Source organism: Phodopus roborovskii, unplaced genomic scaffold, assembly GCF_943737965.1.
Source record: "Phodopus roborovskii unplaced genomic scaffold, PHOROB, whole genome shotgun sequence".
Classification (NCBI taxonomy): Eukaryota; Metazoa; Chordata; class Mammalia; order Rodentia; family Cricetidae; genus Phodopus; species Phodopus roborovskii.
In genome coordinates, this window is record NW_026126484.1 from 3,522,606 (window position 1) to 3,541,713 (window position 19,108).

A 19,108-nucleotide genomic window follows, 5' to 3' on the forward strand; every position below is an offset into this window, starting at 1 on the left:
ACTAAGATTGAAGAGACAGGAGTTTCACTCATGGTCCTATGGATAATTAGTATAAAAGTGAGGGACATCCACGATATCCCCCTTAGTATTTTTAGAAAGCCACTATATGAGTTCAACAATCTCTTTTAATTTTGAGTGCCTTGCTAGGTTTTTGCAGAATACTTACATATTTGGGGATAGGAGTAGGTAAACTTTCACCATTCTAACTATAGTGGAATAGAGGTAAGAGATAAGAGTTGAGATTTTGATTTAAGAACAGAATTCTAGATTCAGGTCAGCATGTGTAGGATTTTTGTGAACTTTATTATGATGCAGATTTTTGATGAGAATCCAATAGAAATGTGGGATTTCCTGCTTTTTCCAAAAATGATCCCTTTGTAAATATAAGAATCATATTTGAAACAAAATAGTGACAGATGAATGTATGGCATTTTTAGTGTACATATTTGATTTTTCCAATATTCAAGATTTTCTATTTTTCAAAAATATGAACTTACCTTAGCTTTGAAACATAAAAATAAGATAAAATACTATCTATTTCCAAAGGTTAATTATGTCTTTTAAAAGTTATTCTTAAAAAGTGGTAATATTGAATGCTTAAAAATCAGAGACAGTTAAACCTTAAAGGGAAAATACATTCTTCATTATATTAAGTACACTGAAAATTGAACACTTAACATGATAATTGTTGAAAAAAAAGAGAAAATTTGTTCTCTTCACGGCTTAAGTAACAGCATTCACTCTTGAAATAATCACTTCTCTAAAAACCACTATAGTCTGATCTCTTCCTTTTAATTATTTTCTATTTTTACATTTACCTTTTTTCTGTGAGGAAAAAACACAAAATATGATGTTGTGTTTACTTCTTAAACTGGATATAGGTAATTTGCTACTATATTCTTTTCCTTAAATGGAAACATGTATTTTAAGAGTGGGAAAAAACCCAACATCCCTTTTCTTTATAACACAGATAATATTTCTATTGAATATTGGTGTGGGTAATTTTATCATACAACCAAAGGAATTGTTTCTCATGAATTTTTGAGGGCTGTCTAAATTACTCACATTGTCTCCAAAAGTAGCTTCGACTGTCAGTTTCATACTTGGTTTGTTTACAAAAATATGCTGGACCTAGCTCAAGTTCTGCTAGGAGGGGTGTGGCTGTTTCCATTGCTTGGCTACCACTGGGCACGGGTACTGTGCTGAATTAATAATTTCTCTTTCCTTACTTCTCTGATTAGAAATTGAGAGTGATTATGCTTCCAAATTTTCTGTCAACTTATTGAAGGACTTGAGCTGAATTATTACATCTTTGCTTCTCTGGCATTATTTTTAGCCACCTGGCAAAAGCCCATGTTGAATATTCTCCACAGTAATACAGTGTCCTGTAGCCACTCATCAAATACAACTTGGATAGAAGTGCATTGGAACATGTCTAGTGAAAATTATATTAAAGGATAGCATAAATTGAAGTATGATGAGAATACACTTAATAAAGAGATACTAAACCAAACAAGGATGTATGTCAAATGGACTTAACTGAACTTTTGAGGACTGTCCTTTTTTCATGAAATGTCTTAGGGATAAGTGACTTGTGACATTTTTAGGGAAACACTCTCTCATTCCAGCCTTTTCATTTCCGAGATAAAAACATTGGGACTGATAGTGTCTGCATGGCTTGCTATGATTATCTAGAGCAGACACTGAATGCATCTGGATATTGAACACTTTCCAATGTCTTGTCTCCCATACTACAGTGTTCCATGTGTTTTGCACAAGCAGAGCCAGCCAGAGACATATTTTGTCTTCCAGCCTGTAGGGAAGAAATTAACACACACAGCCCATCCTGGAATTGGTTATCTAGGCTTAATGTATGCTTAAGGCCATCCTGATGTTTCAGTTCCTACTTTGGGCCCTGGGGTAACCACAAGTTATAGTCAATGGTTACTGGACAGTATATAGAGGCACACCTATTAGAGATTGAAATACAGCTTCAAACTGAGCCATATGTCATAGGTTCACATCACTCAGCCTCTCTGAGCTTGAGTTCCTCATCCATAAAAATTGGGTAACAGTAGTTACCTAGTGTGTATAACAGTAGGTACATCTGAAGAGCTTGTCTGACAAAGGCACTAAATGAGTGGTTCTTATTCTTTAACCACACCTGAAGGGGACCCAAATTGGTACTATGCTGTTTGATGTTGGGGCACGATCCCACTGTTCACTTTAGCATGTTGTGAAAATTTCTTTCAAATTTTGCTAATGGAATAATTGCCATTTAAAAAAAATTCTTATTTCTTACTTCTCTTTTCACTGTCTTGGCCTCTTGAGATTCCAGTGACTCTTGTGAATACCCTGTAGTAGCACTGGCTCTGTCCTGTTCTTGAACCGTTGACACTTAAATATAAAACCACTTTCTCCTACCAATGTTTGTAAGTAAATGGCAGAGAGGCCTTCATTTTTTTTTTCTACTGCAGTGGTAACAACTTAAAGTGGTTAGTATGAAAGTTTCATTACTTTGTATTTAATTTTTCACGTTAGCCATTTTTTCCCTGTTTGCTGCCATGGAGATCCTTGGACATGTTGAAGTTATTGCTCTTTTACATTTCTGCAAGGCACTGTATAGGTATATTCTGGGAAGTCCTGTCTTCTTGCTGCAGAAAAGGTTTCATAGACTACCATAGCACTTTGTGGAGAGACCATCTTCCAAGCCCAGTGTTACTTGAAAGAGGCACTCCCCAATTGCTCCTAAGTCTCTACTCAGTGGTTACTGCTTGTGGCACATTTTCAAATGGACCCCCTAGTGGCTGCAGCTGTGATTAAAAGCTGTCTGCCCTCTGACTCACTAGGGGTTTGCTCTTTAACCATGTCATGTGAATACACACACGCGCACACACACACAATCAGCTATGTCATGGAAATTGTAAAGTGTTTTGTAAGATGAAATTCACTTAATGGCAAGCTGGATTTTCTAAGTTTCAGTCACTGAAAATCACTGGCTGGCAATCTAACCATGTATGAGGTGCATAAAAGTAATTTAGGGAAGTAAAGCTACTGGCTAGTGAATATACACCATCAGACAGGACATGCTTTGCACACATATTTAAGTGCCAGTGACTTATCAGCTTCATCTCAGGTCTTCTGTGGGATTCAGGATTCAATTTTGACCCTTCACAACTAAAGCAGAACAATATTTCTTCTAAAGTCTACCCAGATATTCATTGACGTATGAATAATCCTGTGTAGTTTACAGGAATGTGCTCCTAACAGAAATTCACCATCAACACCCCTTGAAAGATATTAAAAGAAGCAGTGTAGCCATAGTGATTGGATGTTTCAAAGGGACAAATCAACTCTTCCTTTAAATTACAGACTACAGAGTATTCAGCCTTTCAGAAGTTAAAAAAAAAATGTTCTAGAATTAAACTTGGGTTCTTGTATTCTGTAATGAACACATTATAAATACCATGTGATAACCAGTGTTGTTCCCTTCCCTACTCTTCCCAGACTATTCACTAAATCAGAACAACAACAACAACAACAACAACACACACACACGTACACACTCTGACACACATACACTCACATACACACACATAAATACTCTATCTTACACAAAACACTTTCTCTCTCTCTCTCTCTCTCTCTCTCTCTCTCTCTCTCTCTCTCTCACATAAACACACACACACACACACATACACACACACACCAGAGCCTTCTGTAAATTTACAGGGGGGGATTCTGAGGAGATTTTTTTTTAGCTATTGCCTGTCTTCTTTCTGTTTTGGCAGTCTCTCTCCACCCCCTAATGCCAAGTGCTTTAAAATCTAACCCCCAAACCCGGTGTCTGGGATACGAATCTATCACCAGTAAATTTAGATTGACAATACCATGGGTCGACTACATTGATTACATTGATTGTATTTCAAATATTTACAATATACTGAGACAAGCCTAATCTATTTTCTAAAGAGTTCAAGGTAGGTATCAGAGTTTCAGAGGGGGCAACAATGGAGAAATGTTTGTGGTTGCTATCTACAATAATCTGATGTTGACAGAGAGTAGTATTTTATTTAGTAATTAACAGTGTAAAGGGCCGAGGAGCTGTCATGTTGGTTCTTAGGCTAGGGAATGTGATGAAAGATGATATCTGCGATCGCATCCTTTCCACTTGTTTAGGATTGTCAGGATGAGAAATGTCAGCATTATGAAAGCTCAGCTCTGCTCTTGATATGATAAAACCCTTCAGAAGCCAGCCTTTCTCTCCCTCATCCCCCTCCTTCGTTGCTCTCTCTGCACTTGCTTTTTTATTTATCCTGTTTTGTTAGATGGCAGAAATATAATTCTTTTCTTTCTTCCTATTATAAGCCACCATTTTTGTTTTATTATATGTTTCACAACCCCTAATGCCCCACTGAAAATTACCTTGTTAAATGACAGTGTTTCAAAGCCATGAATCCTTTCCACCATTCCCTCAGAGGTTTGAAACAGTCAACAGACTGTAAAGAATAAATAATAAAAAAGTATTGATTATTTTGATGACTGTGAGATTCAATTAAGTATTAATTTTGCCCTCCAGTGGACCTATCAAGGTATTCAAAAGGGAGGATTCAGCTCAGCTAAATGCGTGCTGAGTGCTTCAGCCTTAAATAGGGAGAAAATGTGTTTACCTACAGTATTTGAAGAAGAAGTGCATTGATGCACAGAGTCCAATATTTAAGTGCTGTGCAAATTAAGCCCTGGTGACAGTGACATTGTTTTCAGTAGTATGAGTATTGACTAAAGAAGTGCATTTGATGACAGCTTAAACTATTTGTATTGATTAACATTTTCATAGATTATCATGTGTCATATCAAATTCACTTTTCAGGCATGAATACATTAAAAAAAAAACCCACAGGCATACCACAACCAATGTGATGATGGGCAGGGGAGCATGCCGCCCCACCTGCTCCTGCACGTCACCTGTTTCCTGCTCAGGAACCATTTAGGCATGAACTTGACAATAAATAGCTCCCAGATCATGAAGGAAAAAGGCAGTTTTTGCTTTGCTTTGCTCCTGCATTTGATAATCTGTGCCCAAGCAATCTTAGTTTGCAAGTGGACTAAAGGCTAGATTTGGGGAGTATTCCTCATCCTAACATGCCCTTCTAAACAAGCTGAGGATAAAGGCGGGCTAAATTATTGGGGAGAAAAGTTTTGCTTTTTTTTTGTTTTGTTTTGTTCCTGGAGGTGATTCTTGATTCTTTTTCTATGCACTGGGTGTATGATGCTCTAGGTTACTGAATTATTGAAAACACTTTGTAAGTATTTTCCCACTTCCTTAAAAATGTAAAGCAGTTTCTGTATATTTTGTTGTGAATTGTTTGCTTTAAAATGTGCATTTGACTGGGATCAGCCTCCGTCCCCAGTCTGGGACCCATGGAGGGTAGAAAACTTCTAAGTGTGGGCAGATAATTTACATAAGAAATATCTCTTATTCCACTGAAAGCTTGTAGCACTCTTTTTTTCTTCCCCCTGTCTCTTTTCTCTGCTCTTGGGATAGGGTTTAATTGCTTCTCCCCCAGGGAGAAGGCTTCTTAAAATAGTCCCTGTTCCCTCCATAGGGTGCCCCTTCTAAAGAGGTGCGTTGCAGGAGTACAAACCAGCACTTTCTTTTTTTCCCCTTACTGCATTAAAGACAGAACAAGGTGTAAAAACATCCTTACAAAAGCACATCCCACAATTAAAGCTGTATTGGTTAGGCTGCTTGCAAAGAAGTTTTTTTTTTTTTTTTCCTTCCTTTTCCCTCCGAAGCCTCCGAATCTCTCACATGCTAGTTGAGCTTTAATAGGGTGGGGAGTAATGGAGAACTCATCGAATCTGTAATAGCTCTTCACTTGACTGCAGCCAGCAATAACAGCAGGAGCAGGCAGAGATAAGAGAGAGGAGAGAGGGAGAGAGTGTGTGTGTGTGTGTGTGGAAGAGAGAGAGGGAGAGGGAGAGAGGACACGCTCTCTAAAGCTGCCACTTTTTTCCTCCCCTTCGCTCTTTCCCCCCATCCTAGGATCCAATGATAGCTGGACAAGTCAGTAAGCCCTTGCTGTCAGTGCGGAGTGAAATGAATGCGGAGTTGAGAGGTGAGGACAAGGCTGCTACTTCAGACAGCGAGCTGAATGAGCCCCTGCTTGCGCCCGTGGAATCAAATGACAGCGAGGACACTCCCAGCAAGCTCTTCGGTAAGTCTGTCTAGGTATTTCATTTCAGTCCTACCATGTTGTCCGGAAGAGCAATCCAGCCACCACCCCAACCCCCCTTTCCTCCTGCTTTCATTTTTTATTTTTTTTTTTTTTTTTTTTGTAAGTGCTAAAGAGGAGCTTCGCATCCTAGAGGGGCTAAGGCACCCGAGCCTCTTCAGCTGGAGGGGAGGATGCCTTCCAAACTTTTTCACCAACAAGGAACTTACTTACTGTCCATTTTGACTTGTCAAATAGTGTTGCCATGCCCAGGTCAGAAATTATTTGAACTAAACAGAAGGAAAGAATGAAAAGAAAGAACGAAATGCTAATAATAATCAGGAAATCAGTTCTATTGCGAGAATTGGTTAACATTTATTGAATAAATATCGACTCGGTTTCGGGTTGCTTTGCAGCCTTTTGTTAAGGGGAAGGAGAGTAAAGAGTTATTATTTGTAGTCAAAAGATGAGAGAGGAGAACCGAAAATGTCAATACAAATTGCACTGTGCCAGGTAAATAAAGGTGGCTACAGGCATGGCTCTTAGAAACACATTTTGTCCTCATCATCTGAGTGAGTATTTCTTCTTTTAAAAGGGTTGAGGGAACAGAACGGTCCTCTACTCTTCTCCCTACCCTGTTCCCTTTTAACATATTTTAGCCTCATACTAACCGTGGTGACAGCCCAGGACCTTTTAGGAATCTGTTTCATAAACAAAATGGGAACAAACAGAGTGCCACTTCAGCAGAGACATCTGTCATTCAAATAGATGACAGTCTGAAAGCCAACTCCACCAACTGTGATCTCTAATCAGAAAGGGAAATGGGCTGCTGAGGCACGTGCAGGAGTGATGGATGCTGTGAGACATCTCTGCTGTGGAAGTACTTTGTGCTTCTGAGTGACGTTAGGTTTTCAGAACAGTACTCTCTGACACACTTGCTCTTAATTATTTTCAAGTGTGTCCGTCTACATATCTGTAAACAACCAACCTGGTGTAAATAGGCAGAGAATTGCTTGCTCTCAGATTTAAAAACAGTCGTAAGCCTGAAGTTTAGAGTCAAACAACATCAATACGTAAAATACAAGGTGAAGAATGCTGATTTAGTTCCAAAATAGGTTCTATCTAATCTAATCTTATCTATCTATCTATCTATCTATCTATCTATCTATCTATCTATCATTTATTTTGGTAGAGAAGGCAGAGTTTCCTTGGTGGGTAGGTCAGCAGCTCTTAGCTGCTCTCACAGAGGACAGCCTTCTACTGAGAAATGTCTACTTAGAAATGTCCAGGCAAATGCCAGAAGAGAACCACAGAGAAACTTTGTTTAGGATTTTCCTTTTGATCAAATACTGATTTTTATGTAAGAACACAATTGATTCTAGTTTTCAGAAGTCCTATAGTTTCTTTTAGCTCAAAAGGCTACTGCTTCTGAAATCACACGTACCTGTGGAGGTTTCAGTGTTTCACTCTGAGAAGTTTTTAGTTGTAGTCTAAGTTTTTAGTTGCGTGAAAAGTTATGCTTTCAAGCACTCATTGTCTTTTAAGAGATAGTGAGAGGAACTAGATAAAATTATCAAGGACAAGAAAGCAAATTCATGTGCATTGTTCTCTGATACTGAGTAAGGTTTTCGCTTTCAAAAGCCGCTGATCTCAACCCCAGCAAAGCAGCTGATATCATATTATTTGTCCCAAACGTTTCATGCATTTTTTAAAAGTGCACACATTTTGTAGATATTTGTTTGTAGCCACAAGTTCTTTTCTGTCAGTTGAACTGATGAAGTGATGATTGATTTGACATCACATTTATTTAGATTTTAAGTATTCAGGATTGCTTTACATACTGTTTCCCACTTTTACCTTTCTGCACATACAGTGAGTAAAGCTATGAAAGATCCAATGGGGCCAAAGAAATTTTATTTAAAATTCCCTGAAAACGTTTTAAGTGGAATCTTTCTGGGATGCCAGAGTCTAAAGAGTCATAGTTTAACTGGAATCTCACAGTGTACTTGGGAGGGCACCTTACCTGCAACTTCTGAGTGTGTGACAGAGAGCCCAGCAAAATCCCCACACTCTGCCTTGATGTATTTCATACTCCATAGCTTGTCTTTCTCCTCTAGATTACTTTATAAACACAATATGAATCTTTCTAATTTTCAATTATGTAGATAAGAAAAGAAATCTTGAAAACTTAAGAAAAAAATGAGACAATGTAATATAGAACTTGTAGAATGTACCCCAATATGAGAGCACTTGTAAAGAGGTCCTAGTTTTGGGGATGATTGTACTCTCATTTTTGAGTAGTACTAAGACTTAGAATTGGAAATTTTAGTTTACACAGCTGTCTAAAACTTTCTAAAGTTATTTCTCCCTGTCTTTCCAGGAACTATTGGTAAAATTTATGAAAAGCATATGCGGTTTTCATTAGCATGTGAATGTTTGGGTCTCCTCATTTTATTTGTAGACATAGTTCTAATTGTGTTCTTTATCTGATAACAGAGAATTGTGATGCTCCTGGGTAGTCAAGCTTTTCTCTAAACCAGGGTCATTCTGCTGTTTTTCTCTCAAGCCATCCTGCATGCCTCTACTTTCTATCATGCTTGACACCTGTGCTTCTTTTATGAAAGGGAAAGATCAGGGCAAATGCTGTGTGTTTAGGTATGTGTAGTGTCATGTAGAGACATTAGCCAACAACAGGGCCAGGACAAGCCTGCTTTTCCTACTACACTTGAAATTTCAGTATGAATGGATTTCTTCAAAGCTGCTTCACCCATCTGGGTCTCGTTCAAATTAGTAGTCCAGAGGACGGGCCTGTTTCCCTCACAGTATGGCATCTTCAGTCCAGAACGGTGGGAGAAAGGCTAATGCTGATGCCCTCTATGGATAAACAAAAGAAATTCCAGGAACCATTGGGCTTTTTATGCCTCTCCTTAAATTGCACCTCTGTACTTAGCAGCATCCAAAGGGAAACATACTGTGCAGAATGTTTCGGTGCTCTGAGCCACTCAGAATGCTAGAAGGAGGAACAAGAAGCCATATGCCAGCCTAAGTAGAAAGTTCAGAAAAGGGCCCTTGTGTTTTATGAAGTAATTACATCAGAGGTAACACTTTGCTTAACTTGAACAGCCGTGGAAACTAAAGTACACTTAAGAGAGATAAATCCACATTTCATTGAGAAACATGTGGTGAAGTGATTCTCTGTGATACCATTAAGTGTGCATTATTTATTCTTATAAAGCCTGCAGCAAACTGCCTCCATTTTCAGCTTATGAGCGTATCCTGCTAAATTCCGAGCCACAGGAAACAGTATGGATGGACAGAGTACAGGCTTGCACGTGGGAGAGTTATTAGAGAGACTGGTGCTGTGTCACACAGTGCTCCAGCTGCACGATCAAAAGAGTGATGCCACGCAGGGCCAGTCACCAAATATGGAGCTAGTGATGTACACACTGGAAACTGTACCCCAGACTGGCCTTTGGCAGACAATTTCCAAGGGAAAGAGTTGCTGTGTTTCTCCGGTGACAGTTATATTGCACATGTCAGTGTGGTGCCTCACTTGTGGTTATGTCTACCAAGCATTCATTGTCCCCCATTCAGCAAGCAGGATGCTAAAATTCAAAAGGTAGTATTCCCTGCTTGGTCAGGAAAATGGCTGCAGAAAAGATAAAAGTAATATGTATTCTTGGAAAAATATCTGTATTCTCAACCAAAGAAGCAAGTCCGCCCGAAACAGGTCCTAAGCAGGTCTGTAAATAGTTGAGATTTGGAGGGTGATTATGAACAGTGCTTCCTCTGGGAGAGTTCTTATTGTTAAACCCCATGAGATTTAAGTTCCAGCTAGCCTGGGTGGCTGTGCTAGGACCAGTGGCTTGTTTTCCTGTTGTATCCCACAACCATAAGCTGGATGCACAGCTCAGAACCTTGATCAGAAAGAGAAACACACCCTTTATGAATGCTGTATATGGGGGGGAAAAGTCTATTTTTTCCCTATAGCATTGTGGCTGTTATTTTTTTTTTTTTCCTGCCTAAACAAAAATCATGATGATACTCTCAAGAGTGAACCTTTGCAATATCACTTATCTGTGAACTATTAAGAGAGGGTTGAAAGCTGGGTCAGTGTTAAGAAATAGCACTTGTCTGTTTGTTTTTCTTTTCCTTCTTCTGAGCTTTTTTCAAAAGCATGTGTTGGAAAATTTTCTGTTTTTAAATTGCCATCCAGTTTGGCTTGATTAGAATTTATGGCCATGGAGTCATTTTCAATGACAAAAGGATAAAGGACTAAATTGTCTGTCACCCCTTGAGACAGTGGTCTCTGCAGGTCAGCAGAGAGGTCACTGCAGGGCATCGTGGGGGCTGCTCTTCGGTAAGGCTGCCTCTTGTCTGTGTGTGAAGTGGAGGCCTTCGTTATGGGGTTGCTGCCTTCATTCCTTTATTTAAACGTCTCTCTCAAGGTTTCAATACCTTAAGTGCTTATAAGACTCTGATAAAATATGCTGGAGCCAGTAATCAGCACATGGGGCTTAAACCCCAGAGGGAGTAAGCTGGAAAATGATGAGGAAAATTCTCTAGAGAAATGTATTCATTTGAAATTTGGAATATGCTTCTACATTTTAAAAAGTTGTTAAGCTAAATCAAGTGAAAATTAATGTTATTTTTCACTAACAAAAGCATATTTTGATAAAAAATTAAAACATCGTATTTGTAAATCAACTAAATAATTTGAACAATATATTCTATGCAAAAACCACTAAACAAAAATCAATAGAAATCTGTACTTATGTAAGTAAATGGGATGCAGGATAAAATGTTTGTCACAAACAGTTTCTGGTTTAATAGTCAAGCAGGTCTCTGCCCTGCTGCTCTCTGACTAGCAGAGAAAGAAAATGCATGTTTCAATATTTTTCTTACACTTGAGAAAATCTAATTCACTGAAGTAATTATTTTAAAAAGTCATTGAGAGGCTGTGTGCATTTAGACAACTTTAGATCCATGGTAATTTTCCTACCAGGATACCGTCATGACATTGCATTGTAAACAAATGCACTTTAAGTTGTATTTGAAATAAAAGTAAATCTAGAAAGGAAGGGGTGCTAGTGTTCAAGCTTCTCACAGGATTGTTTTACTGAATTCTGCTCATTGCTAAGTGGTAACTACACTGGAGCAAGGGGCACAATGTGTGACTAAAGATTCAGTGGGACTTCCTTGGTTCCTTTCTCTTCACTTACCATGCCTGTGGTGCTCTGGGCAGACCAATGACACAGAAGCTCAGCATTGCAGTGTTTAAGGATTCAGCCAAAGTGTGGTATGGCTTTCCCTTTTCTGTTACATTTTGGTTGTTGTAGCTTACACACTGTTAATCATTGTTAAATGGTTCCATAAACAGTTCAACATATGTCAAGGCATATATCATCCGATTTATCTGCACTCTGTCATCTCTTTAAATGATTCCATCCGAGCCTTTAGAGCGTCTTAGTGTTTCTGCCTTAAAGGTTACCTGGCATTGTAGTGTTTTTGTAGTTTGTCCAGCCTTGTCTGTGTCATAATTAATGGAGAGGTACTTTTCAAGGCTCAGCCTCCAGGAGATTGCCTGCTTTCTTAGTCACCTAGTTCAGTTATAGAATTGACACTATTATTTTTGAAAATTGACCAAATAAAATATTCTCCCACTTGAGAGCTGAGCTTTAAGTAGTAGGCTGTTTTCAATCAAAACTTGTGTGCTATCACACAGCAAACACATCATTTGTGAGAGCTGCCATCTCTTTGGCGACCTTGCTGGTCTATGTTTTGGGATTAATAATACATCAGACATCACACATTTAAAAGAAAGTAGCTGTGAAAAGGAAGTGGGAGAGCTGAGCTCTGCTCTTGGGCTGCTGCCCTGATTACTCAGACCTTTCTCAGGATGGCAAGGCAGCCTTAGGAAGAAGCAGCCTTAGGAGAAAGCATGTTTACCCAAATCTGCATCTGGCCCATTCAACTCACTTCTTGAATTTCTTATGCTAAAGAGAAAGATAGCAAAGTGTTGAGACCCAACTGGAGCCCTGTCAGGGGGCAATCTGTATAACATTTCCTGCTGTCAGGTTAATAAATTTTTAAAAAATATCCAAAGGCAGAGGTAGCTATGGCAAGCTCACAGGGACCAACCGTTCCCACTCTCCCTGGATTCCTTTCTCTTTAAAATCCACTATGGCTCTGAAGCTTCCTTGTTTGTTGTTTTCCTGGGTTCTGTACTTTGCTGGTATTTTTGTCCAAGTGTTTATGCTACTTCTTACTTTTAAATGTTTAACCTTTGATATTTCTTTTGGGGTTCTCTTAGAAATCTGAATATAATTTGCTTGATTTTTATGTGGCATTCTGTATTTCTACACACATGGCATCATGCACCATCTAACTCAAAGTTCTAAACCATCTGGTACTGAACTTATTTTTGGGAATACTTTCAAGTAATGGTTATTTTAAAGATTCATTCATGAAAGAATATTTAGGTCTCACCAGAGAGAAGGCATGAAGTGACATCTGGTTAATAACATGTAGACCAACTTTTAATCTTTACATGTAAACTCCGATCTTCTGATGGCCAGAGTTAGGTTTCATAAAATATGAAACTGAGTAGCCTTGTTTAGAGATTTACTCAATGTTATATTGTGATATATGAGACAGATTAAGCCTTTTTTTGTGATTTCAGGGGTCAGAAAAATATAACATGAGATCTCTTTTCATTAAGGAAAGTTTGTGCTCAGAGAAATGGAAATTAACTTTGTTTTATAAGTATTCAAGGACAAAAGTCTAACACTGCCACTTGTTTTGCAGGATCTCTAAAACTGTTATTAGTTTACTTATTTTGTTTTTCCTAGTATATGTGTGTCTAAGCTTTATTCCAGAATCTAACAGACTTCCTCAGATTCTATCCTTTGTTTAAATGTGCTTACAGTTGAGTATATAGTAAGAATATGCTGTGTATTTTACATTAAAATACAATCAAAACTATTTAATGAGGGAGGGAGGAATGATCTGATTACAATACCTGAAATGAACAGATGTCATTACAAACAAATTGAGAACTCTCAAAGTTTTTTTTTTTTTTTTTTTTTTTTTTTTTTTTTGGTGCTGTGAGAAATAAGACTCTATAATGAAAGTTACATTAAGATGCTTAAAATACTTTTGAGAAAAATAACTCAGATATAATGTGTTGGTTTGCCCTGAGAATGAGGTAAACTATAAAGATGTTTTTCAGGAGACCTGTGAACCAATAATATACTGAAAGATTCATCAATTTAATGTCTGTCCTTATGTGTTTTTTGGTATTAGCATTTTCTTATACTCTACTATAAAAAATTTGCCTATAAAGTGTTTTTATCTATTGAAATACATCTCAGATTTTTTTTTTACTACTTTTAATTTTATCCAACTAAAGAGGACAAAACTTTGTTAAAGGAAAATAATCAGAAAAGCATTTGTGTCCACTTAAAGTGTACTGGTGAGTTTTCCTCTTGATTTTCATATATATCCACATACTGCTTCATATTGTCCACCAAATTTGCAGAACTATGTATTTTATGTCATAAAGTTGATAAAAGATAATTTATAATGCTGAACATTCTTTTAGTTCATATCATTCATGTGCCATTTAGGTACACTTTTGCATGTTAAAATAGTAGATCTTACATAAATTGGAGCAAACTTAAGTTTGCCAATAAAGGTCTACTAAGTATACATCTTTGGGCCTTCTTGGGATGTAATCCAGTTCCTGTGTCCTGATCCTGGCTGTCAGGTAGTTGGGGAGACAATGGGCTTCCCCAGAAATTATGCAGTTTAATTCACTGAAGCAATTTGAGAGTTCTACATAGTTTGCCTTATAAAGAACATCTATGTTTTTTAAAACACAATCAACCCAAGCTCAGATTGTGCTTATGTTTAAATTGTGGAAACTTAGACATGTATCAACTTGTGGATATATAACTATCACAACATAAGTGTTTATTGTTATTTTAATCAGCAAAGGGAAATCTGTTCAATAGTAACTAAAATGTTTGTTACACAGTTCTTCAAGAATTCTATGTCCCTGAATAAATATTTTTGTAGGCATGTGTTGAGCTATGTGGGTTTGTGATGTACAAGAAATAATTGGTATTTTAATCATTTGCTATTAAGGTGGTGTGGTAAAACTCATCTCTGTTTGCAGCTTTTGATGGCCACATGTGGTGATTTTTCTCTTAGTACTGGTATCACAAGATTTACTCTTGCAAATTAATGGTCTTGAGTAATGCACCGAAGACAAGAATCACTCCTGTCAGAGGAGTAGAAAGCCCAAAGAATTAATTTGATTTAAAAATGCGAACATTTGAAGCTGTTTAAAAAGCATGAAAGTATTACTGCAGAGTCACTTATTGCCAAAATCAACCAAGGGTAGAAGAGAATAAAAAATTAAATAAGAAAACACGTGCCCCCATATTTAATTATGAATGGTATGAGGCAGGAGTGAAGGGGTATAAACTTCACTTTGTATGAGCTGGCATCTCACCCCGCCCCCAATACATCCATTTCATTTACCAACATTTCAAAAGATAGAAATGTACAAAAAGGGAAATGATCTGCAAAGGAAGCTGCATGAAGGACAGCTTGTACAAAACTAACATTTCAGTGAATCCATCTAATGCTGTCAACAGACTGCAGTGTAATCAGTAAATGGGTAGATAGGAAGGGCTAGAGTCCTCTTGATCATGTGACAGGACATTCACACATTTGAGAGAAAATGCACATCTGTGCTTGAGTGTTGGATGTTTTTTTTTTTTTTTTTTCAGAATCTTGAGATTAAGGCAAATTTTAATTGTAAACTAATTTAAGGGATTATCCCAAAATTCAGGTAGACTGGTCTATGCTTTAGTTGAAATGTTTAGTTCTCCCATTATACTTAGTAGTCGTAGTAATTTCCTAATGAGCCATCAGAATCTACAGAGAACCAGAAGATTCTTTAAAAAGTTATGAATTGTGCTTTGAAGGGCTTAATGTCTGCATCTGACTGCTTTAAAAAAAATGCTTTAAATAAAAAAGGAAACAATGAGCTGTGAGCTTGTTGAGGGCCTTGAGATGGGCAGGCCAGCTTAGCAATGGGGCCACATCTTGTCATCAGCAGTGTATCAATATGGCTTTATAATGATATAATAACCAGGACCCAGTGGCGGTTTATGGCTCTTTTGAGAATTCTTATGGATTCTTAGAGTGAGGGAGGTCTGAGAAAAGATCTTGAAAGCTTTCACGAAATCTGGCCGTGTGACAGGGAACTACGATGACGGTGATTTAGCTGCCGAGGAATCCCATCGACCTGGAACATCATTAAAATTTTAAGGTAAAACAAACCACAGAGCAGATATGAAGGGTATGGAGTGACCAAAGTGACTATGGAAATTAGAAAGTGGAGGTTCTGAGATGAGAGGCAAAATGCAGTGAGCCCATTGCTGTCCTCAATGTCCTCCTTAAAAACAGCCGCATTCTGTGTGTGCAGTGTTCTGAACACAGGAAGCACACTGGGCATCTCTCTCTCTCTCCCTCCCTCCCTCTTTCTCTCTCTCTCTCTCTCTCTCTCTCTCTCTCTCTCTCTCTCTGTGTGTGTGTGTGTGTGTGTGTGTGTGTGTGTGTGTGTGTGCGTGCGTTTCCTTCATGGAATCTGTCAGAATTGATTGCTGCCCTTTCATTTTCTTTTCCCTGGCTATTTTTAGTCAATGATAAATAAAGAACCAGAATCGTGGATCTGGCACCAGTGAGATATCACACCAGAAACAGCAGGGAAGAGCCAAGATGAATAACTTTACATCAGTGGGCGCGCATAGACCTCAGGCCTCTTAACATTTGTAATACTGCTAATTTCTATGGCTTTTAAAAATACACTTCCACATGAGCTCTCAAAACCCATAAAAGTGTGGCATGTAAAGTAAATTGTTTGTCACTTGCCGTCGCCTGCCATATTTATTGTCAGGAGAAATGGACATTAGTTGGAAAAGCAGTTGTTAAAGGCCAAACAATTTTTAAAGATGGCAAAGCTGTGAGAGGGCTTTCCTTTTTCTAACAATGAGCCACCCCTTCAGACATCAAAAGACAAGATAATAAGACACTTCAAGCGCAATTCAAGATTATATTCACCATCTAAAGGCCCATCTCTTGTCAGTTTGCATTTACCCTCCGAGGGATGCACTGCTTCTATCATCGTTCTGTCAAGAGGAGCCTGGCAGAAGAAGCAAGGACTCTTATTTCACACACTTAGGGGTTTTTTATTTATTTTATTTTTTTTTATCAAATAGCCCACACTCACTTGGATTCAGCCAAAATGGAGGGATAATTCCACGAAGGTCATAACAAGTACAAAAATCTCATATTGATTTGTATGATTAGAAGGCATTAGAATCACACACTCATGCTAGGCTCTCAGAGGTTATGTCAGTTATTTGGCCATACACATTTTGCGGTCTGGAAAAAAAAATGACTAAAAATTTTAAAGTAGATAACTGAAAGCTGAAATTGTCTTAATGTAGTGTCTTTGAACATTTAACAAGTGAACATGAAAATAATCTAGTGCTTTAACTTGACAACATTTTCAATTAGCTTATTCTTCATGGGATACTTCATGCAATGTACACAGAAATTAGCATGCTCCTGCTTACCAGCTGAAAGAAATACTTTCATCAAATTATTTTAAATACTTTCGAAAATTGATTCCATACATTTAATTTGTGGATAACAGGCGATGACATTTTCAATATCAATTTAAATACAAGGCTATCTTGCAATGATTAGCAATGCTTTGCAAATGTTTTACCCCCTGAAATGATAATGCTGCTACAGTTGACATTTAGTGTCATTCTTCCCAGACATATTTTTAGAGAAATAGTAGTGGAATGAGTCACTATGATTATTCTCTACCAAAATAAACCACACTTGCTCTTTTGCTCTCTGAGAGTCACGAAGCCATACAGATAAACATTCTAGGCCTTTTGTTTCTTTGGTTTTGTTTTGGGTGTTGGTGGAGACACACTTAGAGAAGTTAGAAGAACCACATTTTTTTTTTCCTCAAAATAAAACAATTGATGAAAATAAAACCATGATATCCTGGGATTGTTTCTATATTGAATCTTTGAAATTACTTTTCTTAGGAATTTTCATCAACTCTCTGTGTCTCTGCTTCTGATATTTCTCTTCTTTGCCATGGAGTGTTTTGAGACTGGCTTTCTTCTTCTATACTATATTTTCACATCAACATAAAACAAGTTTCTGTGTTTGTATGCACATGTGTGTGTACATAATGTCACAGTGTTGTTACAATGTGTGATAGAAGTGAATACCTGATTCGGCCACATTTGTTCTGTTTATTATATGGTTCTATTGCTACTCTGTACTGGACAGTTTATGCATTCACCAATCAGCAGTGAATTAGTTACCTCAATAAATATGTGCCCAGTGCCCTCTCTGTTGCAGGTGTGCTGTTGGGTGCTGGAAAGGGCATAGAGAAAACAGCAGAAAAGTAGGTGTACACTTGTTCAACACTGGGAAATGCATTAGCATGTAAAAATAAATAAAGCATGGTTGATCAGTCTACTTTTCTGGTATTCCTTTGGAAGCATTGATCTTTAAAGTTGCGCATTTCAGAAGTTGTTAATTGAACAGAAGCCTCAACATTGAGCAAGAATTTTTATTCCAAAAATTTGTCAGAGAAAAAAAAGGAGTTTTATGTTTTTCACGGCAAAGTACATTGGTAATGTTTTTGCTATTGTGTTTGGGGCATATAGACAAAACTCTGCTTTTTTAAAAAAGAGTTCCTAGTGTGTCCAAAGAGAAAATAAACTAAAATTGTATTCTGCATTTTGCTGACTGTTTTTACTACATCTGTACTCTTTCCTACATTCTTGTCACTTATCACTTAACACAATGCTCAAGGCTATTGAGTTCAGATTGGAGTTTGGGTTTGACCCTGGCACTACCACTAAATAGCCATTTTAGCCTTTCTTTTTGTTTTGTTTTTTTGAGACAGGGTTTCCCTGTGTAGCTTTGAAGCCTGTACTGGAACTAGTTTTTGTAGACCAGGCTGGTCTCAAACTCACAGAGATCCACCTGCTTCTGTCTCCCAAATGCTGGGATTAAGGGTGTGCACCATCACTGCCTACTAGTAGATATTTTAGCAAAATCAATGACACATTTAAGCTTCTACTTTCTCACCTCTGATTAGAGTGTTTGATGACACAGCACAGCATTACACAGGGCAGTGCTGAAGTTAAAATGATGGTCATATATAAGCTCTGTAGAGTGTCCAGTATGTGAATTCCACAATTAGTCAAAGTGAAAACAAATTTGCTGTTTTAACAAAGCAATTAATTAATTTTCTTAACACTAAATGTGATAAAACCAACAAAAACAGTTCTGAGATAGTTGGAATGATCTATACTTCCTCATGAAGAAGCATCAGTTCCCAGAGATCTCTTGGCCAAAGGGGTGTCTTGAGGATCATTGTCTCATGATGACAATAACCTCTTGCTTCTTCAGATACATTAACAATTGCTTTTTCCAAACTATCCATCAGGAAGAAATCTATAAATGGATGCTAGAAGATTCTATAGAAGATTGTAATTCACTGTTGCCATCTTGTAAAGCATATGGGTGAGGGTGGAAGGGTGGGAAAGGGACTGTTGATATATATATAATTATCCTGTTCTAAATTTAATATGTGGGAGACTGTAATTTTTTATATAATTGAAATCTGTAAAATAATGTTGGTGCTGAGAAGTGGTATGAAATGAGAAGCCTATGGAAGGAGATAACACTTCTCTAGCTTGTGATATGGTCTCATACTCCAGTAGCTATCTTCTTTGGATGTTTCCTCTCTCTCTTAAGCCAAGCAGCAATTTTTCTCT

At 37.7% G+C, this 19,108-nt stretch overlaps 1 protein-coding gene across 1 annotated transcript in view; it reads left to right on the forward strand.

Moving 5' to 3' along the window:
- The window catches only part of LOC127229615 (POU domain, class 6, transcription factor 2-like), a 215,265-nt gene that overhangs the window by 100,567 nt on the left and 95,590 nt on the right, over window positions 1-19,108 (forward strand). Inside the window, exon 2 of the mRNA XM_051194690.1 lies at window positions 6,047-6,218. Coding sequence (XP_051050647.1) covers window positions 6,047-6,218 — 172 coding nt within the window. The remainder of the gene's footprint in view (window positions 1-6,046; window positions 6,219-19,108) is intronic.